The 26,015-nt window shown below is 42.5% G+C and overlaps 1 protein-coding gene across 3 annotated transcripts in view; it reads right to left on the bottom strand.

Annotated features, from left to right (window-relative positions):
- Positions 1–26,015, bottom strand: part of flt4 (fms related receptor tyrosine kinase 4) — a 313,067-nt gene that overhangs the window by 157,015 nt on the left and 130,037 nt on the right. For all 3 annotated transcript variants that reach the window (XM_061901973.1, XM_061901974.1, XM_061901976.1), the window contains exons 4-5: positions 7,424–7,551; positions 7,171–7,336 (exon numbers count right to left, since the gene is read on the bottom strand). In XM_061901973.1, coding sequence (XP_061757957.1) covers positions 7,171–7,336; positions 7,424–7,551 — 294 coding nt within the window. The remainder of the gene's footprint in view (positions 1–7,170; positions 7,337–7,423; positions 7,552–26,015) is intronic.

The raw sequence follows: 26,015 nt of genomic DNA, 5'->3' as shown, positions 1-26,015 counted from the left end.
TACCGGCGGTGCTAAAGCAGACATGACACAGAGATGTATGGATAACCTGCAGATACATTTTTAACGATAAAGTCACAGAAATCACAAAGGTGAGTTTTGTTGATGTTGACTGCCAGCTAATCGATACTAACATGCTACGCTAATCGACGCTAACATGCTATTTACCGGCGGTGCTAAAGCAGACATGGCACAGAGATGTATGGATAACCTGCAGATGCATTTGTAACGATAAAGTCACAGAAATCACAAAGGTGAGTTTTGTTGATGTTGACTGCCAGCTAATCGATACTAACATGCTATGCTAATCGATGCTAACATGTTATTTACCGGCGGTGCTAAAGCAGACATGGCACAGAGATGTATGGATAACCTGCAGATGCATTTGCAACTATATTACATTTCCTTCCACCCACATTTAATGCGAAAAAAAACACTTAATAATCGACGGATTCAAGTTGCACCACTGGCCCGAAGATGCGAAAGTGTCTGCCGCCAGACCCCCATTGAATGTGCCAAAGTGTCTCCACATTTTACCGGCGATGACAGACATGGCACAGAGATGTATGGATAACCTGCAGATGCATTTGCAACGATAAAGTCAACGAAATCACAAAGGTGAGTTTTGTTGATGTTGACTTATGTGCTAATCAGACATATTTGGTCGCGGCGTGACTGTCAGCTAATCGATGCTAACATGCTACGCTAATCGACGCTAACATGCTATTTACCGGCGGTGCTAAAGCAGACATGGCACAGAGATGTATTGATAACCTGCAGATGCATTTGTAACGATGAAGTCACAGAAATCACAAAGGTGAGTTTTGTTGATGTTGACTGCCAGCTAATCGATACTAACATGCTACGCTAATTGATGCTAACATGCTATTTACCAGCGGTGCTAAAGCAGACATGGCACAGATATGTATGGATAACCTGCAGATGCATTTGCAACTATATTACGTTTCCTTCCACCCACATTTAATGCGAAAAAAAAACACTTAATAATCGACGGATTCAAGTTGCACCACTGGTCCGAAGATGCGAAAGTGTCTGCCGCCAGACCCCCATTGAATGTACCAGAGTGTCTCCACATTTTACCGGCGATGACAGACATAGCACAGAGATGTATGGATAACCTGCAGATGCATTTGCAACTATAAAGTCAACGAAATCACAAAGGTGAGTTTTGTTGATGTTGACTTATGTGCTAATCAGACATATTAGGTCGCGGCGTGACTGCCAGCTAATCGATGCTAACATACTACGCTAATCGACGCTATCATGCTATTTACCGGCGGTGCTAAAGCAGACATGGCACAGAGATGTATGGATAACCTGCAGATGCATTTGTAACGATAAAGTCACAGAAATCACAAAGGTGAGTTTTGTTGATGTTGACTGCCAGCTAATCGATACTAACATGCTACGCTAATTGATGCTAACATGCTATTTACCGGCGGTGCTAAAGCAGACATGGCACAGAGATGTATGGATAACCTGCAGATGCATTTGCAACTATATTACGTTTCCTTCCACCCACATTTAATGCGAAAAAAAAACACTTAATAATCGACGGATTCAAGTTGCACCACTGGTCCGAAGATGCGAAAGTGTCTGCCGCCAGACCCCCATTGAATGTACCAGAGTGTCTCCACATTTTACCGGCGATGACAGACATGGCACAGAGGTGTATGGATGACCTGCAGATGCATTTGCAACCATAAAGTCAACGAAATCACAAAGGTGAGTTTTGTTGATGTTGACTTATGTGCTAATCAGACATATTTGGTCGCGGTGTGACTGTCAGCTAATCGATGCTAACATGCTACGCTAATCGACGCTAACATGCTATTTACCGGCGGTGCTAAAGCAGACATGGCACAGAGATGTATGGATAACCTGCAGATGCATTTGTAACGATGAAGTCACAGAAATCACAAAGGTGAGTTTTGTTGATGTTGACTGCCAGCTAATCGATACTAACATGCTACGCTAATCGACGCTAACATGCTATTTACCGGCGGTGCTAAAGCAGACATGGCACAGAGATGTATGGATAACCTGCAGATGCATTTGTAACGATAAAGTCACAGAAATCACAAAGGTGAGTTTTGTTGATGTTGACTGCCAGCTAATCGATACTAACATGCTACGCTAATCGATGCTAACATGCTATTTACCGGCGGTGCTAAAGCAGACATGGTACAGAGATGTATGGATAACCTGCAGATGCATTTGCAACTATATTACGTTTCCTTCCACCCACATTTAATGCGAAAAAAACCCACTTACCAATCGACGGATTTAAGTTGCTCCAGTGTCACAATATACGAAAGTCCTGATCGTTTGGTCCGCACATTTTACCGGCGATGCAAACGCAGCTATTCGGCCATGCTATGGCTATGAATATCGTCAATAGCTATTGGCTCAATAGCTTCAGTTTCTTCTTCAGTACTTTCATATTCCAACCATCCGTTTCAATACATGCGTAATCTGTTGAATCGCTTAAGCCGCAGAAATCCGAGTCTGAATCCGAGCTAATGTCACTATATCTTGCTGTGCTATTCGCCATTGTTTGTTTACATTGGCAGCACTGTATGACGTCACAGGGAAATGGATAGTGGCATCGCAAATAGCGAAAATCAAGCACTTTAAAGCTTTTTTTAGGGATATTCGGAGACCGGTAAAATTTTGAAAAAAAATTCCAAAAATACAACATGCCACTGGGAACTGATTTTTATTGTTTTTAACCCTTTTGAAATTGTGATAATGTTCCCCTTTATTATAAGGTTATATTTTAATTTCCATTTCAGTCTTATCGTCTGATTTCCAGACACTATTTTGATTTTTATCAAACTTTTAGAGTTAAGGTGGTTAAGTCCATGTGATTATCTACTGCGTAAGTCGTCCATCCATTCCAGTCAAGCATTTTTGATAGTTCAAATCTCAATATGGACCAAAGAGAATACATCTAGTAATCAAACAAGAGTTCGAAAAGTCCTCATTCGAATTTTAGGAATGCCCTTCTTAGATAATATTTGTGTATCACACTTCAAGCTTGTGGAGCTAAATTAGGGCCGAAAAAAGGTTCCAAAAAATCAACGTTTCGATGTTGGATTTTGAATAATACATGATTGCATTAAAAAAAATAAATGCACACAATTATTTCAAATTGAACATAATTATGATTCACTCCTGTAATTATTTTGCATACATTCTTTATATTCATGTTTCACTTTCATATAATTCAGCTTCTGTTTTTTTTCCCCCAAGTCAAATGTTTTTTTTTCCTAATATTAGCTTTACTTATTTTATTTTTATTTTTTCAGATTCCGACTTTTGACCCAAATTTTGTGATCAACTGAGAGGGCCGTGGAATCAGAACAGACAGCCTCACGAAAGAAAATACCTGGTCATGTTGCCTTCAGGGAACGTTGGGACTCAAGCAATTCAAAGCAATAGTTTATGGAGGCTACATGTCCCCAAACACTAAACCAAAGCCACATTTATTGGGAAAATATCATACGGTTAAAAACTCCACAGTTTTTGCATGTTTAGGTTGTTTTGTTTTATTGCACCGAGCATTCACCTTATTGAGTTGTCTTTGAACGCACCGCCATTATTGGGAAAATATCACACTGTTAAAAACTCCACAGTTTTTGCATGTTTAGGTTGTTTTGTTTTATTGCACCGAGCATTCACCTTATTGAGTTGTCTTTGAACGCACCGCCATTATTGGGAAAATATCACACTGTTAAAAACTCCGCAGTTTTTGCATGTTTAGGTTGTTTTGTTTTATTGCACCGAGCATTCCCCTTATTGAGTTGACTTTGAACGCACCGCCATTATTGGGAAAATATCATACTGTTAAAAACTCCACAGTTTTTGCATATTTAGGTTGTTCTGTTTTATTGCACCGAACGTTCACCTTATTGAGTTGTCTTTGAACGCACCGCCATTATTGGGAAAACATCCTACTGTTAAAAACTCCACAGTTTTTGCATGTTTAGGTTGTTTTGTTTTATTGCACCGAGCATTCACCTTATTTTGTTGAAGTATTATTCAATAAATATATTTATAGAATTTTTGAATTGTTACTATTTTTTGAATATTTTTAAAAAATCTCAAGTACCCCTTGGCATACCTTCAAGTACCCCCAGGGGTACGCGTACCCCCATTTCAGAACCACTGATCTACAATAGTCATGAAAATGCATTGAATGGGGGGAAGGTGGGTCCAAACTTTTGGCCTGTACTGTATATGAAAGTCCATCCCATCGATTTTCTACCGCTTATTCCCTTTTTTGGGGTCGCGGGGGGGGGCTGGCGCCTATCTCAGCTACAATCGGGCGGAAGGCGGGGTACACCCTGGACAAGTCGCCACCTCATCGCAGTGTATATGAAAGTGAGAATGAAAATTAAAAAATGTGTTCAAAAGAAGTACCAGAAATACAGGGATGTATTTTTCTAAATTTAACATCAAACCTTGATTTTCATCATTAATCTTTATTTTTTTCCCCTTTTTTATTTTAACTTTAGACCCAAATGTGCTTTGTCCCCAACAGTTAACTTAGCCATTTTTCCCAACTCTGGCTATCCAGCGGATGGAAACATCCTTCTGTAATTCCCAATGCCAGTCAACAGTTTTTTCCTTTCATTTAGAGTGGGGCAAAAAAGTATTTAGTCAGCCACCGATTGTGCAAGTTCTCCCACTTAAAATGATGACAGAGGTCTGTAATTTTCATCATAGGTACACTTCAACTGTGAGAGACAGAATGTGGAAAAAAAAATCAAGGAATTCACATTGTAGGAATTTTAAAGAATTTATTTGTAAATTATGGTGGAAAATAAGTATTTGGTCAACCATACAAAGCTCTCATTTGGTTTTGGTTCAAAATCTCACGACACATGGCCCAATTCATTATTTCCTTAACACGGATCAATTGTCCTGTCCCCTTAGCAGAAAAACAGCCCCAAAGCATGATGTTTCCACCCCCATGCTTCACAGTAGGTGTGGTGTTCTTGGGATGCAACTCAGTATTCTTCTTCCTCCAAACACGACGAGTTGAGTTTATACCAAAATGGATACATGGATGATACAGCAGAGGATTGGGAGAATGTCATGTGGGCAGATGAAACCAAAATAGAACTTTTTGGTATACTCAACTTGTCGTGTTTGGAGGAAGAAGAATACTGAGTTGCATCCCGAGAACACCATAACTACTGTGAAGCATGGGGGTGGAAACATCATGCTTTGGGGCTGTTTTATGATAAAAATTACAGACCTCTGTCATCATTTTAAGTAGGAGAACTTGCACAATCGGTGGCTGGCTAAATACTTTTTTGCCACACTGTATTTCAGTTTTACTATTAAAAAAATAAAGATGTTTTTGACAGAAATGCCATGATTACTAAATACTGCATACAGTGGTGCAAAAAAGTATTTAGTCAGCCACCGATTTTGCAAGTTCTCCCACTTAAAATGATGACAGAGGTCTGTAATTTTCATCATAGGTACACTTCAACTGTGAGAGAGACAGAACGTGGAACAAAAAATCCAGGAATTCACATAGTAGGAATTTTTAATAATTTATTTGTAAATTATGGTGGAAAATAAGTATTTGGTCAACCATTCAAAGCTCTCACTGATGGAAGGAGGTTTTGGCTCAAAATCTCACGATACATGGCCCCATTCATTCTTTCCTTAACACGGATCAATTGTCCTGTCCCCTTAGCAGAAAAACAGCCCCAAAGCATGATGTTTCCACCCCCATGCTTCACAGTAGGTGTGGTGTTCTTGGGATGCAACTCAGTATTCTTCTTCCTCCAAACACCACGAGTTGAGTTTATACCAAAATGGATACATGGATGATACAGCAGAGGATTGGGAGAATGTCATGTGGTCAGATGAAACCAAAATAGAACTTTTTGGTATACTCAACTTGTCGTGTTTGGAGGAAGAAGAATACTGAGTTGCATCCCGAGAACACCATAACTACTGTGAAGCATGGGGGTGGAAACATCATGCTTTGGGGCTGTTTTATGATAAAAATTACAGACCTCTGTCATCATTTTAAGTGGGAGAACTTGCACAATCGGTGGCTAGCTAAATACTTTTTTGCCACACTGTATTTCAGTTTTACTATTAAAAAAATAAAGATGTTTTTGACAGAAATGCCATGATTACTAAATACTGCATACAGTGGCGCAAAAAAGTATTTAGTCAGCCACCGATTTTGCAAGTTCTCCCACTTAAAATGATGACAGAGGTCTGTAATTTTCATCATAGGTACACTTCAACTGTGAGAGACAGAACGTGGAACAAAAAATCCAGGAATTCACATAGTAGGAATTTTTAATAATTTATTTGTGAATTATGGTGGAAAATAAGTATTTGGTCAATCAATAAAAGCTCTCACTGATGGAAGGAGGTTTTGGCTGAAAATCTCACGATACATGGCCCCATTTATTCTTTCCTTAACACAGATCAATCGTCCTGTCCCCTTAGCAGAAAAACAGCCCCAAAGCATGATGTTTCCACCCCCATGCTTCACAGTAGGAATGGTGTTCTTGGGATGCAACTCAGTATTCTTCTTCCTCCAAACACCACGAGTTGAGTTTATACCAAAAAGTTGTATTTTGGTTTCATCTGACCACATGACATTCTCCCAATCCTCTGCTTTTATCATCCATGTATCCATTTTGGTATAAACTCAACTCGTCGTGTTTGGAGGAAGAAGAATACTGAGTTGCATCCCAAGAACACCACACCTACTGTGAAGCATGGGGGTGGAAACATCATGCTTTGGGGCTGTTTTTCTGCTAAGGGGACAGGACGATTGATCCGTGTTAAGGAAAGAATAAATGGGGCCATGTATCGTGAGATTTTGAGCCAAAACCTCCTTCCATCACTGAGAGCTTTGAATGGTTGACCAAATACTTATTTTCCACCATAATTTACAAATAAATTCTTTAAAATTCCTACAATGTGAATTCCTTGATTTTTTTTTCACATTCTGTCTCTCACAGTTGAAGTGTACCTATGATGAAAATTACAGACCTCTGTCATCATTTTAAGTGGGAGAACTTGCACTGACTGAATACCTTCTTGCCCCTCTGTATATTCCATCGCTTCTTCCAGCATGCTCACAACTACCGACTGTTTGTTTACCTGTAGTGTGGATCAAGTAGTTCGCTGACTGATATTCTTTCCCTTCCATGCTGGCAACACATGAAAGACCGATGAGCATTGGATCGCTGTCGATGACGTGTCTGGGAATGGACCAGCCTCTCTTGTTGTCCCACGTCAGTCCGTTCTTGTCCAGAGGTTTGGGATACTACGATCGTAAAACAAAATGAGTACAACCAGTTAGACGTAAAACCCGATTTGATTCGAGTATGAAATTCTGTGTCTTTGTACAAACCGCGTAAAGTGTGACATTGAGGTCGGGCACTGTCACCAGACACGGTACGATGATGTCCGTGGAGTAGCGTGTGATAAAAATGGTCTCCAGGTTGTTGCTGTTCCTCCTGAGAAAGGGATGCTCGGGGTCTGCATGCCAATAGAAACAGCAGGCCATTAATAAGTAACTCTCGCAGCCGCTGGTGAAATGGCAGCCATTACTAACAGCCGAATATATCCGACTCATAATGACCCCAAAGGGCACGCCATATGGGAGGTTTATTACTATTTCCACAATATGCATCATTTCACCATGTCCCCAAATTTTGATTTCATTGCCAGCACCTTTCCTCCCTTTTGTGACTCACAGCTAATGCAGCACTAATGTTGTATCACCTATTCACGCTGCAGCTGTTATCACCGTAAAAAGCTCATATCGCCTCAGCGTGAGCGCACACCGGCGGGCTTATCTCTCACGCTTTTTCCCCGCCGTCGCCCACAGCTTTTTGTACGCCAGCCACCGATGATGTATTACGGCAAACTGCGTGCTTTATTTTCCTTTTATTTTTCTCGAGCGAACGAGGGCTCCCGCCAGAGAAACGAACGCACAAATAATGCATTAACTCAAGGGTGCCCACACTTTTTCTGCAGGCGAGCTACTTTTCAATTGACCAACTCGAGGGGATCTACCTCATTTATATATATCATTTATATTTATTTATTTATGAAAGAGACATTTTTGTAAACAAGTTAAATGTGTTTAATGATAATACAAGCATGTGTAACACATACAGATGTCTTTCATTCACAAAGACAAGAATATAAGTTGGTGTATTACCTGATTCTGATGACTTGCATTGATTGGAATCAGACAGTAATGATGATAACGCCCACATTTTCAAATGGAGGAGAAAAAAAGTTGTCCTTTCTGTACAATACCACATGAAAGTGGTTGGTTTTTGGCATCTAATTCAGCCAGCTTCCATACACTTTACAAGAAAAACATTGGTGGCAAATTCCGTAGCTTGCTTGATTGACATTCACGGCACCCGAGGGTCTTGTGAGATGACGCTGGCTGCTGCCAGTTCATTATTATGAAAAAATGACAGAGAGGAAGGCGAGAAACACTTTTTATTTCAACAAACTTTCGCGCCGTCCCTTCCGTCAAAACTCTAAAGGCCGACTCCACATTTCCTATCTTCACAATAAAAGCCCTGCTTCATGCTGCCTGCGCTAACTAAATAAGAGTCTCAGAAAGCTGGCGTGCACAAGTGATGTGCACGCCAGCTTTCTGAGGGATCGCTTGTGCACGCCAGTTTTCCGAGACTCTGTATTTAGTCAGCGCAGGCAGCATGAAGCAGGGCTTTTATTGTGAAGATAGGAAATGTGCAGTCGGCCTTTAGAGTTTTGACGGAAGGTACGGCGCGAGAGTCTGTTGAAATAAAAAGTGTTTCTCGCCTTCCTCTCGGTCATATTTTCATAATAATGATCTTGCAGCAGCCAGCGTCATCTCACAAGACCCTCCGGTACCGTGAATGTCATTTAAGTGACGTCTTGGTGAAGATTGATGATCACTAATTTTTAGGTCTATTTTTTTTAAAAGCCTGGCTGGAGATCGACTGACACACCCCCCGCGGTCGACTGGTAGCTCGCGATCGACGTAATGGGCACCCCTGCTTTAGCTGATATCACGGGTGGTGTGCAGATTTTTTTAGTGAGTGTGGGTATATAGTGCGCAGAGGGGACAGGTTCACGGACCACCGCCTGCTGGTTAATTGTGTCCACATGTGGCCCACCTTCTCACCCCGCAAGGCGCTGGTTTCTAATTGATGTGTGCAACTTCATCTGTTTCCGATCAGCCCCCACGGTTACTTGTGTGGAGGCTGCTGTGTGGCACCTTGTCAGAGGCGATAATCAGGCATGGAGACCTGGCAGTGCGCCTCACTGAAACCACTCCACTCTCCTTCAACCACATGCAACATGGTCGGGGTGGGGGGGGCTGTTCCGCTTGACCACTGATGTCAATGCAACGCAAATAAATGCATGTCAAGTTGTGACGTCATGCTTGTTAAAAACCCCGTTTCCATATGAGTTGGGAAATTGTGTTGGATGTAAATATAAAGTTAAAGTACCAATAATTGTCACAAACATACTAGATGTGGCGAAAATTATTCTCTGCATTTGACTAATCACCCTTGATCACCACCTGGGAGGTGAGGGGAGCAGTGGGCAGCAGCGGTGCCGCGCCCGGGAATCATTTATGGTGATTTAACCCCCAATTCCAACCCTTAATGCTTAATGCCAAGCAGTGAGGCAATGGGTCCCATTTTTTTTTATAGTCTTTGGGTATGACTCGGCCGGGATTTGAACTCACGACCTACCGATCTCAGGGCGGACACTCTAACCCAGGGGTCGGGAACCTTTTTGGCTGAGAGAGCCATACAAGCCAAATATTTTAAAAAGTACTTCCGTGAGAGTCCATCCATCCATCCATCTTCTTCCGCTTATCCGAGGTCGGGTCGCGGGGGCAGCAGCCTAAGCAGGGAAGCCCAGACTTCCCTCTCACCGGCCACTTCGTCTAGCTCTTCCCGGGGGATCCCGAGGCGTTCCCAGGTGTTCTGGGTCTTCCCCGTGGCCTCCTACCGGTTGGACGTGCCCTAAACACCTCCCTCGGGAGGCGTTCGGGTGGCATCCTGACCAGATGCCCGAACCACCTCATCTGGCTCCTCTCGATGTGAAGGAGCAGCGGCTTTACTTTGAGTTCCTCCCGGATGGCAGAGCTTCTCACCCTATCTCTAAGGGAGAGCCCCAAACTCATTTTGGCCGTTTGTACCCGTGATCTTATCCTTTCGGTCATGACCCAAAGCTCATGACCATAGGTGAGGATGGGAACGTAGATCGACCGGTAAATTGAGAGCTTTGCCTTCCGGCTCAGCTCCTTCTTCACCACAACAGATCGGTACAACGTCCGCATTACTGAAGACGCCGCACCGATCCGCCTGTCGATCTCACGATCCACTCTTCCCTCACTCGTGAACAAGACTCCTAGGTACTTGAACTCCTCCACTTGGGGCAGGGTCTCCTCCCCAACCAGGAGATGGCACTCCACCCTTTTCCGGGCGAGAACCATGGACTCGGACTTGGAGGTGCTGATTCTCATTCCGGCCGCTTCACACTCGGCTGCGAACCGATCCGTGAGAGTCATATAATCATTTTTTTAACACTGAACACAACTAAATGCGTGCATCTTTAAGTAAAACCAACATTTTTAGAGTATAATAAAATAAGTATCTTATTCTTTTTAATAACACTGTTATTCTGAAGGAAACCAACAATAAATAAAATACTTCTTACCATTAATGCGACTTCTTGAACAGGTGCGGTAGAAACCAGATGGATGGATTAAAATGCATGACATTGTTTTATATTTTGAAAGTTATTTTTGACACTGTGACTACCAGCAGAATTATTCATTACTTATCGTCTTAAACAATGTCAGTTAAGATATTTCTGAGAGCCAGGTGCAGTCATCAAAAGAGCCACATCTGGCTTTAGAGCCATAGGTTCCCTACCCCTGCTCTAACCACTAGGCCACTGAGTAAACAGAATACAAAGATTTGAAAATAATGTTCAACGCATATTCAGTTGAAAATGCTACAAAGACAACATATTTGTGTCAGGCTTGCCACTGACTGTTTGTTTGTGTTTTAGTTTTCCCTCTGTGTGTTTAGTATTTCCTGTCTTTAGTTCCTGTCAGCCTCTTATTTTGGTTCAGCTTCCTGTTTGTCTCCCTGAGTGCTTTGTTTCCCCTCAGCTGCTGCTGAATGGCACCTGGCCACACCTGGTGTCAATCAGCCCGCACCTATTTGTACCTGCTTAGTCTTCCAGTCAGTGCTGGATTATTGATTTGTCGATGTAAGGTGTTGTATGTCGCTTCTGTATTGTTAAACCGTTTTTATCTTTTAAAGGGGAACATTAACACAATTTCAAAAGGGTTAAAAACAATAAAAATCAGTTCCCAGTGGCTTGTTGTATTTTTTTAAGTTTTTTAAAAAATTTTACCGGTCCCGGAATATCCCTAAATAAAGCTTTAAAGTGCCTTATTTTCGCTATCTTCAAAACCACTATCCATTTCCCTGTGACGTCATACAGGGCTGCCAATACAAACAACATGGCGGTTACCACAGCAAGATATAGCGACATTAGCTCGGATTCAGACTCGGATTTCAGCGGCTTAAGCGATTCAACAGATTACGCATGTATTGAAACAGATGGTCGGAGTATGGAGGCAGATAGCAAAAACGAAATTGAAGAAGAAATTGAAGCTTTTGAGCGAATAGCTATATTCGGCCATAGTGTGGGTGTACCTAATGAAGTGGCCCATAGCATGGCTGCCTTATTAGCATCGCCGATAAAATGTGCGGACCAAACCATCAGGACTTTCGCATCTTGTGACACTGGAGCAACTTAAATCCATCGATTGGTAAGTGTTTGTTTCGCATTAAATGTAGGTATCTAGTTTCAAATGTACATACAGCTAGCGTAAATAGCATTTTAGCATCGATTAGCGTAGCATGTTAGCATCGATTAGCTGGCAGTCATGCCGCGACCAAATATGTCTGATTAGCACATAAGTCAACAACATCAACAAAACTCACCTTTGTGATTTCGTTGACTTAATCGTTGCAAATGCATCTGCAGGTTATCCATAAATCTCTGTGCCATGTCTGTCTTAGCATCGCCGGTAAAATTTGCAGACACTCAGGCAAATTTAATGGGGGTCTGGCGGCAGATTTCTTGCCAGTGGTGCAACTTGAATCCCTCCCTGTTTGTGTTGTTACACCCTCCGACAACACACCGACGAGGCATGATGTCTCCAAGGTTCCAAAAAATAGTCGAAAAAACTGAAAATAACAGAGCTGAGACCCGGTGTTTGTAATGTGAAAATGAATATGGCGGCTGTGTTATGTCGGTGACGTCACGTTTTGACGTCATCGCTAAAAGACCAATAAACAGAAAGGCGTTTAATTTTGCCAAAATTCACCCATTTAGAGTTCGGAAATCGGTTAAAAAAAATACATGGTCTTTTTTCTGCAACATCAAGGTATATATTGACGCTTGCATAGGTTTGGTGATAATGTTCCCCTTTAACCTTTTTGAACAAGTCGTGCATGCTTTTATTTCAAGTGGCCTGGACTACTGCAATGCACTTTATGCTGGCATTAGCCAAAAAGCTCTCTCCCGGTTGCAGTTATTCCAGAACGCGTTAGCACGACTTTTAACAGGGGCCAGGAAACGCCAGCATATAACCCCAATTCTTCAGGGTTTGCACTGGCTCCCTGTTCATTTTAGATTTGATTTTAAAACATTGCTGTTTGTTTTTAAATCTTTACATGGACTGGCACCTCAGTATATCTCGGACCTCGTCCAAATTTACATTCCTGCACACGCTATGAAGTCCGAGAGCCAGTGTTATTCCCATTGTCTTTATTCTTTTTGTAATATTTCTCTATTTTGTTTCCTTTTAAACCCCCATTATTTCCTTTTTTTTTTTATTTTTTATTTTTAAATTGATCTCAAGTGAAGTGAAGTGAAGTGAATTATATTTATATAGCGCTTTTCTCAACTCTGTACACTGCTGCTGGAATTTTAATTTTCCTGAAGGAACTCTCCTGAAGGAATCAATAAAGTACTATCTATCTATCTATCTATCTAAAGGATATCACCACATGGGCTCAGGAACTCTTCATAAAACCACTGTCACTAAATACAGTTGGTAGCTACATGGTGCCCAAGACCAGACTTAAAACCAGGGGACACAGGGCCTTCTCTGTGGTCGGCCCTAAGCTCTGGAACACTCTGCCCCTCCATGTTCAAACTGCTTCCACAATGGAGTGTTTTAAGTCTCGTCTTAAGACCCACTTTTATTCTTTGGCTTTTAACACTGCATGAGTTGCGTGGTCCTCTGTTGTCCTCTGTGTTTTTTATTCACTTTGATTTCTATTTTACTGTTTTAATTGATTTTACCCTTTAAAAGTTGTTTTTAATCATATTTATTTTTATATTTATTTATTTTTTGTTTTTATTCAGTCATTGGTGGAGCATAATATTGTTTTTTTAATATTGATTTTAACATGGCTGTGCAGCACTTTGGGAACGTTCTTGTTGTTTAAATGTGCTATATAAATAAAATGGATTGGATTGGATTATTGTCGCTTCTGTCGTGTCGTTGCAGCGTAGCAGTAAGCTATAATTTGTTAGATGTTTGTAGCTTACTGTTTTTTGTTCGCTGCTTCCTATTTTGTCTTTTTACAACACGTGACGACTTCTTTTCCCTGTTTTGTTTTTGCTGGCTTCCATGCTAAGCTCCTTTTGTTCGTGATCCGCCTTGTGCGCGCTTTTTGTTGTACCCCTTTTGTTTGTTCTTGTTTAGTTTTAATGAAATCATGTTTTCTTATGCAATGCCTCCCTCCTTCTCTGCATTTTGGGGTTCCACACAAACTAACTCTGACAATTTGATGTTCGAACTGATAAACATTTTTTTTTTGTGTGAAAATAATCATTAACTTTATAATTTGATGCCAGCAACGCGTGACAAAGAAGTTGGGAAAGGTGGCAATAAGTTCTGATCAAGTTGAGGAATGCTCATCAAACACTTATTTGGAACATCCCACAGGTGTGCAGGCTAATTGGGAACAGGTGAGTGCCATGATTGGGTATAAAAACAGCTTCCCAAAAAATGCTCAGTCTTTCAAAAAAATAGATGGGGCGAGGTACACCCCTTTGTCCATAACTGCGTGAGCAAATAGTTAAAAAATTTAAAAACAACGTTTCTCAAAGCGCAATTGCAAGACATTTAGGGATTTCAACATCTAGGGTCCATAATATCATCAAAAGGTTCAGAAAATCTGGAAAAATCACTCCACGTAAGCGGCATGGCCAGAAACTAACATTGAATGACCGTGACCTTCGATCCCTCAGACGGCACTGTATCAAAAACCGACGTCAATCTCTAAAGGATATCACCACATGGGCTCAGGAACTCTTCATAAAACCACTGTCACTAAATACAGTTGGTAGCTACATCTGTAAGTGCAAGTTAAAGCTCTACTATGCAAAGCGAAAGCCATTTATCAACAACATCCAGAAACGCCGCCGGCTTCTCTGGGCTCGAGATCATCTAAGATGGACTGATGCAAAGTGGAAAAGTGTTCTGCGGTCTGAAGAGTCCACGTTTCAAATTATTTTTGGAAACTGTGGACATTTGTGTCCTCGGGAACAAAGAGGAAAAGATCCATCTAAATTGTAATATGCGCAAAGTTCAAAAGCCAGCATCTGTGATGGTATGGGGGTGCATTAGTGCCCAAGGCATTGGTAACTTACACATCTGTGAAGGCACCATTAATGCTGAAAGGTACATACAGGTTTTGGAGCAACATATACTGCCATTCAAGCAACGTTACCATGGACGCCCCTGCTTATTTCAGCAAGACAATGCCACACCATGTGTTACAACAGCGTGGCTTCATAGTAAAGGAGTGCGGGTACTAACTAGACTGGCCTGTAGAAATGCGCGGTTTGCGGTCTCATCCGCGGAGTCCGTGGACAAACCGCGGGTCGGGCAGGTGACATGACGAAAAAATAGATTTTAATTAGATTCGGGCGGGTGGCGGTTGAATCATTCGGAAATATTTGATATACATGGTTCTGGGATCGGTATCCTTTACCATTCAAAGAGCCATTTAGGGATCGTGTCACGAAGCGAAGAAGACAATAATAATTCTCTAAAATGACTGCCGGCAGTCACCCAGTTAATTAGTATTAGGGCGTGCTACGAAGCTATTGGCTTTGTCGCCTACTACAGCATGTACGATCTGCTTGTCAGTCCAGTAACATATTGTGTGTGGCTTCCACATAAACACGCACACGACTGCAAGGCATACTGGGTGACACAGAGTACACTAATGGTTGTGATATAAACAATTTTAACACTCTTAGTAATTTGCGCCACACCGTGAAGCCACACCAAGCAAGAATGACAAACAAATTTCGTGAGAACATCCTCCCAGTAACACAACATAAACGCAACACAACAAATACCCAGAATCCTTTGCATCCATTACCGTTCCTGACTATTTTATACACCCCGCTAGCAGCAACTCTTTCGGGACGCTACAATATATTTTGTTATTTACCTCAGAAGGCTGCAAATAAAAAATAGGCATTAAATATGTATTTAAATTTTATTTGATATGCCATTGATATTTTTTAATTATTATTATTATTATTTGAAACTGGATTTTGCATGTCACTATAAAGTTATATAAGCCTTGCTTGTTCAATGTTCAATGCAAAACTTGTTTGGGTCCCTATTAAAAGGTTAATTTGTTCAACTTTGGCCCGCAGCTTTGTTCAGTTTTAAAATTTGGTCCACTATGTATTTGAGTGGGCTTCACGGTGGCAGAAGGGTTAGTGCGTCTGCCTCACAGTACGAAGTTCCTACAGTCCTGGGTTCAAATCCAGGCTTTGGATCTTTCTGTGTGGAGTTTGCATGTTCCTCCAGGTACTCCGGCTTCCTCCCGCTTCCAAAGACATGCACCTGGGGATAGGTTGATTGGCAACACTAAATTGGCCCTAGTGTGTGAATGTGAGTGTGAATGTTGTCTGTCTATCTGTGTTGGCCCTGCGATGAGGTGGCGACTTGTCCAGGGTGTACCCCGCCTTCTGCCTGATTGTAGCTGAGATAGGCGCCAGCGCCCCCCGCGACCCCAAAAGGGAATAAGCGGTAGAAAATGGATGGATGGATGTATTTGAGTTTGACACCCCTGCTGTAACCACTAAGGCACTGACTAGGTCTCCGCTGTTGTCGATCAGACACTCGTTCGGACCCTGGACTGTTCCTTATTTGCTTGAAATGCGAAATTTCAAATAAAGACAAGCTCTGGGTGTGGCACTGGCCAAGAATTAAACTTGCAGCAGTTTCACAAAAGGCAGAAACATTCACCACATTGTCAAATGCTTTAATTACCCCAGTATTTTGACTAGAAGCATTTAAGTCTCACCTTAAAACTCATCTGTATACTCTAGCCTTTAAATAGACCTCCTTTTTAGACCAGTTGATCTGCCGCTTCTTTTCTTTCTCCTATGTCCCCCCCTCCCTTGTGGAGGGGGTCCGGTCCGATGACCATGGATGAAGTACTGGCTGTCCAGAGTCGAGACCCAGGATGGACCGCTCGTCGGGACCCAGGATGGACCGCTCGCCTGTATCGGTTGGGGACATCTCTACGCTGCTGATCCGCTTGAGATGGTTTCCTGTGGACGGGACTCTCGCTGCTGTCTTGGATCCGCTTGAACTGAACTCTCGCGGCTGTGTTGGAGCCACTATGGATTGAACTTTCACAGTATCATGTTAGACCCGCTCGACATCCATTGCTTTCGGTCCCCTAGACGGGGGGGGGGGGGTTGCCCACATCTGAGGTCCTCTCCAAGGTTTCTCATAGTCAGCATTGTCACTGGCGTCCCACTGGATGTGAATTCTCCCTGCCCACTGGGTGTGAGTTTTCCTTGCCCTTTTGTGGGTTCTTCCGAGGATGTTGTAGTCGTAATGATTTGTACAGTCCTTTGAGACATTTGTGATTTGGGGCTATATAAATAAACATTGATTGACATTGATTGATTGACTTTGACACTTGATAGCCGTGTACCACTTTGGTAGCAAAGGATGGCGTCTATAAAACAATGAAGTTGTAAAATGATATTGTTTCAAAGTGAGATCCAGTCCTCTGAGGGCAAACAAAACACGAGTGTGGCTGGGGATGAAAACAAGTTTGACACCTCTTATCTGCAGGATCAAAACAATGCCGCGTGGCCAATATTAATGAGGGGTTTAAAATGTGCAATGTCACCCTTAAAGACATTGAGCAGATCGATACGGAGACATGGTAACACATTTAAATAATGTGTGCGGGAGCTGTAAAGAGAAGGTTCGCAGCACAACTAATTTTTCAGTCCTTATCATTGCTGACCTTTTCAACTGCCGTTCTATTCGCAGCTCCTTTATATCTCATTAGAAAATAATCCCTCAAATTAATGAAAGACATGAATGGACTTCCACACGCTTACCTTTATCAACCACCTTGAATCCGTAATTCATGAAACGTTAAACGCGGTAGTCTCTGGGCTGTTACCCAGGCAAAGTGAACAAGTGTGGTCCTAATAAAACAAAGGCTGCTTTGATAATCAAACCGGAGGAGAGTTTTTGCTGTGAAATTGTTATTTTAAACCTACCAAAGAAAAGAGAAACCAAACACCAGGTCCAGAAAGCCAAACTAAAGATCTGCTGACCAGATTCAAATCTCTCCCTGTAGCTTTCGTCAGCGTAAGAGCAAATGTTTTTGACACAGATAAGTGCTGACTCACTGCAATATCAACATTTCAAACAGGAAAAGTAACAGTTCGGATGATGATGTGGTCCTGATGGCTTCATCTGACCGGGATCTTCAGCTCTCGCTGGATTGGTTCGCAGCGACCGGAATGAGAATCAGCACCTCCAAGTCCGAGTCCATGGTCCTCGCCCGGAAAAGGGTGGAATGCCATCTCCGGGTTGGGGAGGAGACCCTGCCCCAAGTGGAGGAGTTCAAGTACCTAGGAGTCTTGTTCACGAGTGGGGGAAGAGTGGATCGTGAGATCGACAGGCGGATCGGTGCGGCGTCTTCAGTAATGTGGACGTTGTATCGATCCGTTGTGGTGAAGAAGGAGCTGAGCCGGAAGGCAAAGCTCTCAATTTTCCATCCTCACCTATAGTCATGAGCTTTGGGTCATGACCAAAAGGATAAGATCACGGGTACAAGCGGCCGAAATGAGTTTCCTCCGCCGTGTGGCGGGGCTCTCCCTTAGAGATAGGGTGAGAAGCTCTGCCATCCGGGAGGAACTCAAAGTAAAGCCGCTGCTCCTCCACACCGAGAGGAGCCAGATGAGGTGGTTCGGGCATCTGGTCAGGATGCCACCCGAACGCCTCCCTAGGGAGGTGTTTAGGGCACGTCCAACCGGTAGGAGGCCACGGGGAAGACCCAGGACACGTTGGGAAGACTATGTCTCCCGGCTGGCCTGGGAACGCCTCGGGATCCCCCGGGAAGAGCTAGACGAAGAGGCTGGGGAGAGGGATGTCTGGGTTTCCCTGCTTAAGCTGTTGCCCCCGCGGCCCGACCTCGGATAAGCGGAATATGATGGATGGATGGATGGATGGAAAGTAACAGTTATTTCCATCCATTTTCTACCCGTTGTCCCTTTCGGCGTTACGGGGGGTACATTTTGCGGAAGGCAGGTGTGGATAGCTGAGGCAGCAGTCCGACAGCGAGGCATCCTGGCCCAGGATGGCAGCGAGGAGGTGTCACGCCAAATTTCTTCCCCCCTTCAAAAACCTTCCCCCCTATTTACTTCCGGGGTCATGATTAATACAGACATTTTGTTAACGCTATATTATAAAAATATAACGCTATATTATAAAAATACAGTCGTCTTGTTAACGCTATATTATAAAAAATTAAATTCAAAAAACAATTTACAAACACAAGCACACATTTACTTCCGGGGTCAAGATTCCTCTCGTTTCCTCTTACGTCATCCCATAGCTTGTGTTTGTAAATTGTTTTTTTAATTTAAAATTTTTTTTTTGTGATATAGCGTTAACAAAACGTCTGTATTTTTATGATATGCGTATCCTTTTCTAATATAGCGTTATATTTTTATAATTTATAGCGTTAACAAAACATCTGTATTAATCATGACGCCAGAAGTAAATGGGGGGGGGGGTTCTGGTAGAGGGAAGAAATTTGGCGTGACAGCGGCGTGGCCGGCAGTTCGACAGCGAGGCAGTTCATGATGGCGGCGAGGAGGCGTGGACTGCGAGCAAGCAGCCAGGCGGGGCGCGCCGGAATCAACCCCGCAAATATTATCAGGTGCGTGGGTCACCCGGCTGGGCACAATTTACATCTCCTCTTGCACTGTATAAAAGGGCAGTGGCTGTAAACGCCGGAGAGAAGAGACGGAGAGGGAAGGAGCCAAAAGGAAGCCGATGCTGAGCGCGAGAGGAAAAGAGCACATGAAGACGACGCATGAGGCCGAAAAGCTGGAGCGGAAGAGCGAGCAGAAAAAGGGGAAGACTGCAAAGAAAATCTGCAAGAGACTTGCAGAATGTCATTCCTTGGCGGTACTGAGAACCCTCGAGGATGGCTCAAGACCGTCAGAGCGGGGTACACCCTGGACAAGTCGCCCCCTCATCACAGGGCCAACACAGATAGACAACATTCACAGTCACATTCACACACTAGTGCCAATTTAGTGTTGCTAATCAATAAATATAAACAAAATGTATTTATTCTTTCTCGGTTGGAACCTCTTATTTGAGTTGTGTGTCCTGCATGTAGTCCAGTACAATATTTAGACTAGTGACTAGAGATAATATCAGCAGGCCGATATTATCGGCCAATAAATGCTTTAAAATGTAATATCGGGAATTATCGTTATCGGTTTTAAGAAGTACAATTAATGACTTTTTCAAATGCCGCTGTATGGAGTGGTACATATCCGGTAAAACTATGACGTAGTCTAGTACGGTGTTTTTCAACTTTTTTGAGCCAAGGCGCATTTATTTCATTGAAAAAATCCGGAAGAACACCACCAGCAGAAATCATTAAAAAATTAAGTCCGTAGACCAGGGGTGCCCATTACGTCGATCGCGAGCTACCAGTCGACCGCGGGGGGTGTGTCAGTCGATCTCCAGCCAGGCTTTTAGAAAAAATAGACCTAAAAATTAGTGATCATCAATCTTCACCAAAACGTCACTTAAATCAATCAATCAATCAATCAATGTTTACTTATATAGCCCTAAATCACTAGTGTCTCAAAGGGCTGCACAAACCACTACGACATCCTCGGTAGGCCCACATAAGGGCAAGGAAAACTCACACCCAGTGGGACGTCGGTGACAATGATGACTATGAGAACCTTGGAGAGGAGGAAAGCAATGGATGTCGAGCGGGTCCTACATGATGACATTCACGGTACCGGAGGGTCTTGTGAGATGACGCTGGCTGCTGCAAGATCATTATTATGAAAATATGACCGAGAGGAAGGCGAGAAACACTTTTTATTTCAACAGACTCTCGCGCCGTACCTTCCGTCAAAACTCTAAAGGCCGACTGCACATTTCCTATCTTCACAATAAAAGCCCTGCTTCATGCTGTCCGCGCTAACTAAATACAGAGTCTCGGAAAACTGGCGTGCACAAGCGATCCCTCCCTTATTTTGTTAGCGCAGGCAGCATGAAGCAGGGCTTTTATTGTGAAGATAGGAAATGTGCAGTCGGCCTTTAGAGTTTTGACGGAAGGGACGGCGCGAAAGTCTGTTGAAATAAAAAGTTTTTCTCGCCTTCCTCTCTGTCATTTTTTCATAATAATGAACTGGCAGCAGCCAGCGTCATCTCACAAGACCCTCGGGTGCCGTGAATGTCAATCAAGCAAGCTACGGAATTTGCCGCCAATGTTTTTCTTGTAAAGTGGATGGAAGCTGGATGAATTAGATGCCAAAAACCAACCACTTTCATGTGGTATTGTACAGAAAGGACAACTTTTTTTCTCCTCCATTTGAAAATGTTGGTGTTATCATCATTACTGTCTGATTCCAATCAATGCAAGTCATCAGAATCAGGTAATACACCAACTTATATTCTTGTCTTTGTGAAAAAAAGACATCTATATGTGTTACACATGCTTGTATTATCATTAAACACATTTAACTTGTTTACAAAAATGTCTCTTTCATAAATAAATAAATATAAATTATATATATAAATGAGGTAGATCCCCTCGAGTTGGTCAATTGAAAAGTACCTCGCCTGCAGAAAAAGTGTGGGCACCCCTGCCGTAGACAATAAAAAGTCATCACAATTGTTGGATATGACTTTAAAGCATAACCAAGCATGCACCACTATAGCTCTTGTCTCAAAGTAGGTGCACTGTCACCACCTGACACATCAAGCCGTGACTTATTTTGAGTTTTTTGCTGTTTTCCGTTGCGTAGTGTTTTAGTTCTTGTCTTGTGCTCCTATTTTGGTGGCTTTTCCTGTTTTTTCGGTATTTTCCCGTTGCAGTTGCATGTCTTCCTTTGAGCGATATTCCCCTAATCTACTTTGTTTTCATCCATCCATCCATTTCCTACCGCTTATTCCCTTTTGGGGTCGCGGGGGGCGCTGGCGCCTATCTCAGCTACAATCGGGCGGAAGGCGGGGTACACCCTGGACAAGTCGCCACCTCATCGCAGGGCCAACACAGATAGACAGACAACATTCACACTCACATTCACACACTAGGGCCAATTTAGTGTTGCCAATCAACCTATCCCCAGGTGCATGTCTTTGGAAGTGGGAGGAAGCCGGAGTACCCGGAGGGAACCCACGCATTCACGGCAATCAAGAATATTTCAGTTGTTCCAATACTTCCTTGTGGGGACATTGTTGATTGTCATGTAATGTAAGGATGTACTTTGTGGACGCCCTCCCTGCTCCTCACGCTGTAAGTCTTTGCGGTCGTCCAGCATTCTGTTTTTGTTTACTTTGTAGCCAGTACAGTTTTGGTTTCGTTCTGCATAGCCTTCCCTAAGCTTTAATGCCTTTTCTTAGGGGAACTCACCTTTTGTTTATTTTTGGTTTAAGCATTAGACACCTTTTTACCTGCATCCTGCCTCCCGCTGTCTTCTGCATATTATGATCGCGTCAAACCATCGTCGTCTCACACGACGTGTTCCCGACATCTACAAAGCAATTAGCTACCAACCGATATGGAAGAGTATTACACGGTTACTCTGCCGAGATGTAGACAGCAGCGACACTCAACAACGGCACATTTGCGGATTATAATTACTGGTTTGGAAAAAATATTTTTCACTCAAATAGGTGAATTCCAGGCTGAGTGTGGAGTTTGCATGTTCTCCCCGTGAATGCGTGGGTTTCCTCCGGCTTCCTCCCACTTCCAAAGACATGCACCTGGGGATAGGTTGATTGGCAACACTAAAATTGGCCCTAGTGTGTGAATGTGAGTGTGAATGTTGTCTGTCTATCTGTGTTGGCCCTGTGATGGGGTGGCGACTTGTCCAGGGTGTACCCCGCCTTCCACACTATTGTAGCTGAGATAGGCGGCAGCACCCCCCGCAACCCCAAAAGAGAATAAGCGGTAGAAAATGGATGGATGGATGTATTTGAGTTTGACACCCCTGCTGTAACCACTAAGCCACTGAGTAGGTCTCCGCTGTTGTCGATCAGACACTCGTTCGGACCCTGGACTGTTCCTTATTTGCTTGAAATGCGAAATTTCAAATAAAGACAAGCTCTGGGTGTGTTGTCTGTCTATCTGTGTTGGCCCTGCCATGAGGTGGCGACTTGTCCAGGGTGTACCCCGCCTTCCGCCCGATTGTAGCTGAGATAGGCGCCAGCGCCCCCCGCGACCCCGAAAGGGAATAAGCGGTAGAAAATGGATGGATGGATGGATAGGTGAATTTACATAATCTTCCACGGCACACCAGACCGTATCTCACGGCACACTAGTGTGCCGCGGCACAGTGGTTGAAAAACACTGGTCTGGTATACTCTGGACTGAAGCTGTGTGCTTTCATTGTTTTTGTAGTTGTTGTTTTGAGGCATGTTTAAAAAAAATATAAAAAATAATGCACTTTGTGGAAGTGAAAGTATAGTATAGTATAGTAAACTACGAGGATGTCGTAGTGGTTTGTGCAGCCCTTTGAGACACGAGGGATGTAGGGTTATATAAGTAAACATTGATTGATTGATGATTGATATTTCCCATAGTTGTAATGGGTATCAGGATTATCTCAGGGAGAACATGTCCCAAATTCCAAGCTGTTTTGAGGCATGTTAAAATAAATAATGCACTTTGTGACTTCAATAATAAACATGGCAGTGCCATGTTGGCATTTTTTTTCTCCATAACTGGAGTTGAATTTGTTCTCTTATTTTGGAAAGCCTTGTTTTTGATTTGATTGATTGAAACTTTTATTAGTAGATTGCACAGTACAGTACATATTCCGTACTATTGACCACTAAATGGTAACACCCGGATGGGTTTTCCCAACTTGTTTAAGCCGCGTTAATCAATTCATGGTAAAGTGCTTTCACACATTGAGGGGTTATGTCTATGTGCTTCATTGTAAACTGCATTGAAAGGAACCACGCGGTGTGTTCAAGTGTGCTGGAACTGGTTGCCAGCAGACATTTAACAGATACGGGGTGCTGGAGCCTTTAGATACGTAGCATTTACGGATGATTTTTAATAACTCACTTGAAGGGACATGATGCGGAAGGCGTGATGCGAGTTGTCCAGTGAAAGGTTGTACAAATAGTTAAAGTTAAAATCCTCATTTACCGCTCACATGTCTCCGAAAGAAGACTATGTCTCCCGGCTGGCCTGGGAACGCCTCGGGATCCCCCGGGAAGAGCTAGACGAAGTGGCTGGGGAGAGGGAAGTCTGGGTTTCCCTGCTTAGGCTGTTGCCCCCGCGACCCGACCTCGGATAAGCGGAAGAAGATGGATGGATGGATGGGTGTCTCCGAAATGAAGGAATTTTGCAGATACTAGTATTGGTGGTAGGGCAGCACAGTGACGCGGTGGCTAACGCTCATGCATCACAGTGAGGAGGTCCTGGGTTCGATTTTTGGGCTAAGGGTCTTTCTGTGTGACGTTTGTCTGTGCATGGGTGTTCTGTGGACCTGTGGATAGGCTGATTGGCAACACTTAAACTGGCCCTATTTTTAAGGTGAATTCCTGGCAACCACAGCTGCCAGTATTTTACTGTAAATTCTAAAGGATTTGTTGTAAACTGGCTGAAAATATATATATATATATATTTTTTTTTAATAGTAATTTACCGTAAGCAAAAAACAGTTTTCAATTGTAAAATTAACGGATTCAACATACCGTAACTATACATTTTACGGTGATTTCCTGGCAACCACAGCTGCAGGTATGTTCCTGTAAATTGTGCAGATTTTTTAAAATTTTATTTATTTATTTTTTTTACAGTGGGGCAATAGTGAGTAGTTAGCAAGGCATAACTTTGTTTTTCCAACCATGGGAAGGAAAAAACAAGTGAGAGCAAAGGGTAGTGCTGAGACACAGATCATATTCATTGAAATAAAGAAATAAATTATCAAAAAATGTGATTTGTGTAATTTGTCCATCCATCCATCCATCTGCTACTGCCTATTTTTAATTTTTTTGGTAAAAAAAAGCACTTTACGTTGAGCAAACAACCTCAAAGTGCCACATAGCTCGGTTGGTAGAGTGGCCGTGCCAGCAACTTGAGGGTTGCAAGTTCGATCCCCGCTTACGCCATCCTAGTCACTGCCGTTGTGTCCTTGGGCAAGACACTTTACCCACCTGCTCCCAGTGCCACCCACACTGGTTTAAATGTAACTTAGATATTGGGTTTCACTATGTAAAGCGCTTTGAGTCACTAGAGAAAAGCGCTATATAAATATAATTCACTTCACTTCACATTATAAAAAAAATAGTAATAATAATAATAATAAAAAGATGATACAAATAAATAAAATAAAAAACTAGAAACAGCTCAATAGCTAGAACCAGCATGAATGAATGAATGAATGGTTTGTTTTGAGCCATGCAAACAAAACAAAAAAAATGACATAAAATACAAAAGAAATATATATATACATTATTTTTACACCTACATTGAAAACATTACATGTGACTAATCTTTTGTAGATATCAAGATTGGCCTCAAAAGGGAGTGGGAAGAAGTAAACTTCTTAGGTTCCACCCCTATACATATACAATATATATATATATATATATATATATACAATATATAATACAATAATATAATTCAATTCAGTGGTTGCTGCTATATATTATCTATATATAATACATTTAAATTCACACACATTTACATATATACATATGCACACACACATTTATACACAACACACACATATATACAATTTATACATACATACATATATATATATATATATATATATACATATATACATACATACATACATACATAATCACATACATACACACATGCATATACCCAAAATACACACACACACACACACACACCTATATAAATACTATATATATAATCGTATATATAATATACACTTTTGTCTAAACATTATTAACAGTTTTTGGTGCCTATGGGAACAAGCTTTCATTTTGACTGTGTTATTAGTGGTTAATAGTGGATCTGTGGCTGTGGAGCTACTGCCCCTGATCAACAGGACCTGAGGATCTATGAAAATGCTTTTTTAAAAAGATGCTTTTTTAAAAAGATGGCTTTTTAAGCCTTTTTTAAAAACATCCACAGTCTGTGGTGCCCTCAGGTGGTCAGGGAGAGCGTTCCACCGACAGGGAGCAGCGGAGCAGAATGCCCGGTCTCCCATACTTCGTAGCTTTGTCCTTGGAGGTTGGAGGAGGTTAGCCTGTTTGGAGCGGAGGTGTCGTGTGGAGGATTTGGGGGTGAGCAGTTCTTTGAGGTAGACGGGGGGCACTGGTGAGTTAGTAGGGAGATTTTGAATTC

This window comes from Nerophis ophidion, linkage group LG05, assembly GCF_033978795.1.
Source record: "Nerophis ophidion isolate RoL-2023_Sa linkage group LG05, RoL_Noph_v1.0, whole genome shotgun sequence".
Taxonomy (NCBI): Eukaryota; Metazoa; Chordata; class Actinopteri; order Syngnathiformes; family Syngnathidae; genus Nerophis; species Nerophis ophidion.
The sequence above is the reverse complement of the archived record's forward strand: the minus strand, read 5'-3'. Positions and strand labels throughout refer to the sequence as shown.